This window comes from Myxine glutinosa, chromosome 5 (genome assembly GCF_964187855.1).
Source record: "Myxine glutinosa chromosome 5, kmMyxGlut1.1, whole genome shotgun sequence".
Lineage (NCBI taxonomy): Eukaryota > Metazoa > Chordata > Myxini > Myxiniformes > Myxinidae > Myxine > Myxine glutinosa.
In genome coordinates, this window is record NC_136265.1 from 106389704 (window position 1) to 106396230 (window position 6527).

General features: G+C 43.3%; 1 protein-coding gene across 3 annotated transcripts in view; it reads right to left on the reverse strand.

Annotated features, from left to right (window-relative positions):
- Positions 1-5847, reverse strand: part of LOC137427271 (ADP-ribosylation factor GTPase-activating protein 1) — a 41550-nt gene extending 35703 nt beyond the window's left edge. For 2 of the 3 annotated variants that reach the window (XR_010984475.2, XM_068116651.2), the window contains exons 1-4: positions 5513-5846; positions 2773-2882; positions 2129-2297; positions 1821-1909 (exon numbers count right to left, since the gene is read on the reverse strand). Coding sequence is in view for 2 of the 3 variants with exons in the window: in XM_068116651.2 (XP_067972752.2) it covers positions 1821-1909; positions 2129-2297; positions 2773-2882; positions 5513-5572 (428 nt within the window). In the remaining variant the exon portion in view is untranslated. Of the gene's footprint in view, positions 1-1820; positions 1910-2128; positions 2298-2772; positions 2883-5512 lie in introns of all 3 variants that reach the window. The other variant, XM_068116650.2, reaches the window with a different exon arrangement.
- Positions 5848-6527: the final 680 nt, after the last annotated feature.

The window sequence follows — 6527 nt, forward strand, 5'->3', positions numbered from 1 at the left end:
ACGTCATTTTTTAATTATTATTTCTGAAACAATCGAGGCTGTGCTAAAACGTGACCCACGTCATTTTTTATTATTATTTCTGAAACAATCGAGGCTGTGCTAAAACGCGACCCACGTCATTTTTTATTATTTTTTCTGAAACAATCGAGGCTGTGCTAAAACGCGACCCACGTCATTTTTTATTATTATTTCTGAAACAATCGAGGCTGTGCTAAAACGCGACCCACGTCATTTTTTTATTATTATTTCTGAAACAATCGAGGCTGTGCTAAAACGCGACCCACGTCATTTTTTATTATTATTTCTGAAACAATCGAGGCTGTGCTAAAACGCGACCCACGTCATTTTTTATTATTATTTCTGAAGCGATCGAGGCTGTGCTAAAACGTGACCCACGTCATTTTTTTATTATTATTTCTGAAGCAATCGAGGCTGTGCTAAAACGTGACCCACGTCATTTTTTTATTATTATTTCTGAAGCAATCGAGGCTGTGCTAAAACGCGACCCACGTCATTTTTTTATTATTATTTCTGAAACAATCGAGGCTGTGCTAAAACGTGACCCACGTCATTTTTTTATTATTATTTCTGAAGCAATCGAGGCTGTGCTAAAACGCGACCCACGTCATTTTTATTATTATTTCTGAAACAATCGAGGCTGTGCTAAAACGCGACCCACGTCATTTTTTATTATTATTTCTGAAACAATCGAGGCTGTGCTAAAACGCGACCCACGTCATTTTTTTAAATTATTTCTGAAGCAATCGAGGCTGTGCTAAAACGCGACCCACGTCATTTTTAAAATTTATTTCTGAAGCAATCGAGGCTGTGCTTATACACCGTCGGTTTGTGCATTTCTCATTTATACCTGAAGCACACCAAAGAAATCCCGCCTAACATTTTGACCCGTTCATGTTTAAAATTCCATGTCGACCCATTCCCTCATTGCAAATAATTAATTGGACATAATCCATAACTTTGTGTGTTTGTGTTTTGTGCATCAATTTCGTTTTGTGTGTCAATAAACTTTGTTTTGTGTGTCAATCCTCTGTGTTTTGTGCACTCATCATGATTGTATCGTGTAGGCTTATTAAAAGCTGATATATTTGATTGTTTAATTCTTTATTTTACACCGTATTTTATTTTATTACCGGCCAAGGACACCGGTAGCGATATTGTTGGATTCAGATTCTACTTTTTGAGCCAACTTTTATTGCTCCCGTGAACGTCATGGTCTGTTCTGTGTTCTTCCATGATCCATGATAATAAAAAATACAAAATTGAGTATTATTTTATTATGCATCTCTTTATTGATATTAATTGTTTATTAATAAAGTAGTGCCGCAAGTGTGCACGTGCAAGATCGCCGTCCATGTCGCGATTGTTATTGATACCGGTCCCAGCGGAGTGTTTCTATGGATGTCCGTACATTACGTCTGTTTGCAGTTTTGAACTCCAACCCCAGCCCTGTTACCTTTACCCAATTATCTAAAGTTGGAAAGGTAATCATCGATTTACTTGGTTGAAAAAAACCGTTGGTATGGTTACGTATTCTGTTGGAATGCGCGTGAAGGTGGGAAGGGAGGGGAGATATGGGAGGGAGAGGGGATTGGGGGAAGGAGAAGAGAGTGGGGGGAGGGGAGAGAAGGGAGTGGGGGGGAGGGGAGAGAAGGGAGTGGGGGGAGGGGAGAGAAGGGAGTGGGGGAGAGAGAGAATGGGGGAGGCAGTCGAGATGGGAGGGCGATCCCATGCTAGCTTTTCCCATCACCTGGGACAGGTACTGTTCCTGGTTTTAAATAAGTGCAGCCACACAAAGGTACCTGCGGCTTGAAAGAGACTGTGGTGGAACCCACTGTCGTGCTGGAGACTTGTCCTCATCCCACACTTTCCCTTCAGCAAGTACAGATATCTGACGAGTGAGAAAGCGTCCATAAAACAATTTCCAGTGAGGCCTGGCTCTGGAGCTCTCTTTTGGCTAGAAATAGTCTCATAAGAACCCAACATAAAGAAAATTATTTTGTAAAACTTCACTAACAAGCATCTACAAGATGAATACGTGCAGTATTCTACAACAGTGGATATGCAACTACAAAATGAGATTTTTTCACAGGAAGGACTCATTCCCTACCTTGTCCCGGTAAAGAGCAGCTTCTTTGCTGTTATACTTCTCTTGCAAATTCCAGTTGCGGTCCGCATCATGGGATTCCAGGAACTGACGAAACCGAGCATTGCCTCCAGCTTTCATCTTCTCCAGTTCCATATCCTTCCACTTGTCCATAGTCACGGAGCGCACAAAGCTTTCAATCGTGGGCCAAAAACCACCACATGGAAGGGATGGGAAGAAAAAGCAATCGGCAATAATTTAACCTTATATTTCCACCGAGTGCTGAGACGTTCTTTTCAAAATAGATCAAGATCCAATTATTGCTTCTTTTCTGAGGTCTAATGATTCAAGTACCCCTTGGCTAATCACTGACAGTCAAAACTGCTGTTCAACAGCTGTGCTATGAAGTGACCATTGAAGGTTCAAGTGACCATCCGTGACCGTTTTGTCTGACAGTGAGGACACTATTGACCACAAATAAGTTCACACATTTACTACACGCAGTGTTATTGTTGATATTTAAAGGTTTCAAAGGTGGTAAGTTTCTTTTGCGTTTCAGTATATATTCACAAGACTCCACGATAAGCAATGCAACACCAAAAGAATCGCAAACTCAAGATTCAGATGAGGCTATGAAGAGCATCGAACATAAATTCCAAACCACATACCTTAGGTGCACGCCAAGACCTCGGTGCTTCCCTGAACATTCCAAGCAGATCCAAATTCCATACGTGACACTTGCCCACTGCGGGTTGAATGCTGCACATTCAAAACAAACCTGCGAGAGTGTATCACACAATGCAATATCTTCCAAGGCATGCAGCAAATGTGATGCATCTGTGTTATAGGCTACAGGACAGGGCAGCACATTATTGTGATGCAAACATAACACGAAGATGTGTTGTTGGTTTTTTTGTTGTTTTTTGTACACAAGATCGAGGCTCATGTAAGAGCTAACATCAATCCCCCCCAAAAAATAAAACGGACACACAAAACATACAATAAAGGGAACGGGAGAAAAGATGGGGGGGGGGGGGGAGAGATGGGAGCACACAAGTACAACAACGGTAGAGAACAGGGACATCGGGAGATCTGTGGGAGGGAGATGGCTTGGGGGGAGGGGGCAGGGGAGAGGTACAAAACAAATGGACACTGCTAGGACTTCCAGGAAATAAGTTGGTATTTCAAAAAAGTGTATCTGGGGTGAATTAGCGGGGGTAGAAAAGATCAAGGTTTTGGATGGGGGAAGATAAGAGATGGTGGTGAACAGCTGTTTTAAAGACCTGGAGGGAGGAGTGGGATTGAAGGGAGTGAGGGAGTTTGTTCCAGAGGCAGCCATAGATATCAACCATCAAAATCTATCACAAACTATGACTCACCAGCGATGAGATCGTTCCAAACGTTTGACATTCCATTAGTAGCACAACAACGTCATCATGCAATGACGACCAAGTTATATGTTTGGGATAAAAAGAGAGATCAAGCAGAAAAAGTATATTAATTAAAAAACTTTTTATTTTATTTTTTATTTTTACAAAACTACCTACAGCGAAGGTGTATTGACAGCATCGAAATCTGCAATCATTAAAGGGTCAACGGGGGAACGGGTTGGGGGAGTTGGGGAGGGATGGGGGGTTTTGACCCCCCAAAATAGGTATTTGCACTCTTCTCCAAAACTACACATGATTTTGATTAAATTTGGCCACAAGCTTCATACCTGAGGCCTAACGAAGGTGTATTGACAGCATCGAAATCTGCAACCATTAAAGGGTCTACGGGGGAACGGGTTGGGGGAGTTGGGGAGGGATGGGGGGTTTTGAACCCCCCAAAAATAGGTATTTGCACTCTTCCCTAAAACTACACATATGATTTTGATTAAATTTGGCCGCAAGCTTCATACCTGATGCCTAACGAAGGTGTATTGACAGCATCGAAATCTGCACTCATTAAGGGGTCTACGGGGGAAGGAGTGGGGGGAGTTGGGGAGGGATGGGGGGTTTTGAACCCCCCAAAATAGGTATTTGCACTCTTCCCCAAAACTACACATATGATTTTGATTAAATTTGGCCACAAGCTTCATACCTGAGGCCTAACGAAGGTGTATTGACAGCATCGAAATCTGCAATCATTAAGGGGTCTACGGGGGAACGGGGTGGGGGGTGTTGGGGAGGGATGGGGGATTTTGAACCCCCCAAAAATAGGTATTTGCACTCTTCCCCAAAACTACACATATGATTTTGATTAAATTTGGCCACAAGCTTCATACCTGATGCTGAACGAAGGTGTATTGACAGCATCGAAATCTGCAATCATTAAGGGGTCTATGGGGGGAGTTGGGGAGGGATGGGGGGTTTTGAACCCCCCCAAAATAGGTATTTGCACTCTTCCCTAAAACTACACATGTGATTTTGATTAAATTTGGCCGCAAGCTTCATACCTGATGCCTAACGAAGGTGTATTGACAGCATCGAAATCTGCACTCATTAAGGGGTCTACGGGGGAAGGGGTGGGGGGAGTTGGGGAGGGATGGGGGGTTTTGAACCCCCCAAAAATAGGTATTTGCACTCTTCCCCAAAACTACACATATGATTTTGATTAAATTTGGTCACAAGCTTCATACCTGAGGCCTAACGAAGGTGTATTGACAGCATCGAAATCTGCAATCATTAAAGGGTCAACGGGGGAACGGGTTGGGGGTGTTGGGGAGGGATGGGGGGTTTTGAACCCCCCCAAAATAGGTATTTGCACTCTTCCCCAAAACTACACATGATTTTGATTAAATTTGGCCACAAGCTTCATACCTGAGGCCTAACGAAGGTGTATTGACAGCATCGAAATCTGCAATCATTAAAGGGTCAACGGGGGAACGGGTTGGGGGTGTTGGGGAGGGATGGGGGGTTTTGAACCCCCCCCAAAATAGGTATTTGCACTCTTCCCCAAAACTACACATATGATTTTGATTAAATTTGGCCACAAGCTTCATACCTGAGGCCTAACGAAGGTGTATTGACAGCATCAAAGTCTGCACTCATTACGGGGGTCTACAGGGGGTGATGGGGTGTTTCACCCCCAAATAGGTCTGTGCTCTCTTCTCCGAAACTACACCCACGATTTTGATGAAACTTCATCAAAACCTTCATCGCCCATGATGTTCCAAAGTTTGTTCACAACATAAACAATATCAGGGTCTGTGGGGGGTTTGGTGACTGTTGCTCCTGATGCAGGTGAGCTTCAGGACCCGCGATCCTATATTTATTTTTGACAGCAGGACCCTTTGGCATGACGTGTCCGAGACAGACACCCATTTCACCTTTTATTGATTGATAAGACGTAAATAAAAGGTAACACCATGACCGATAACAATGGCAGCGGCAAACTGAACCGTTAAAAGAACATTGCCGATCTCACCGCGTTCTCGTCCCGGCTTCGAACCTCCTTGAGGACCCGCCGGGATCTCGGACTCGCCATGACCCGGTCTCGGTCTCGGTCCCAATCCGCAGCGACTCTGACCGGTCGGACCTGCGAACCCGCTCCCGGTGTTTCCCTCGCTCCCCGTGTACAACCGTCACCGACACCCAAAGGAACGATCAATCGGTGAAAGGGAAAAATCCAATCGTTTCGTGGATTTCCCTGACGGGAATGTGGCGGATCTTCATTATAAACAAGGCGATATTGGGGCTTCAACCGTGAAAACCGGCGGACATCGCCATGGACGATGACGTTGCATGAAGAAGAAGAACACCGACGTAAAAACAACATTCTTTGACTTTATATTTCGCGCAAAATTAATTACATTATCGAGGTGTGTGATGGTTTATCACAAAACATCTTCGGTTTATAAGTTGTTCTGAAGTGTTTTAAAATAACGTTTTTGTTCATGTCGATTGTAAATGCAAGTACAGTAAGTATGACGTCATTTCCAGAAACTCAAAAATTTGATGGAGGGAATATGACGGGCATGCCCTAGTTTCTTACAAACAGAGGAATAGGGAGGAAATAACTTTATCTGAAGATAAAATGTTAATTTAGGTGAGAGTATAGTCAGGGAGTGGTCTATTTAATACGTACATAATTCTATTTAATACGAATGACGGAATGTCTCCCCCCAATCGCCTAACTACTCTTCCCACTACCAACTTAATTAATATGAAAGAACATATATAATAAACATTGAATCGATATTTATATATATACATATTTCACGAATGTGACGATCGTTTTATGTAACAAAACAAATCTCGGGTCGCGCGTGGTGAAGGGCGGACCAACTAAGGGTGTATTGCACGTCGTGCGAGTCCGGCTGGTATTTCCCCCTTTCCTCCCCGTTCATATCTCTCTGTTCCTGTTCGGATATAAATGGTGTTAAAACAATTGCTTTGAAATTAAAAGTATTCAAAACGTGATGTAGCATTTGTTCAGACAA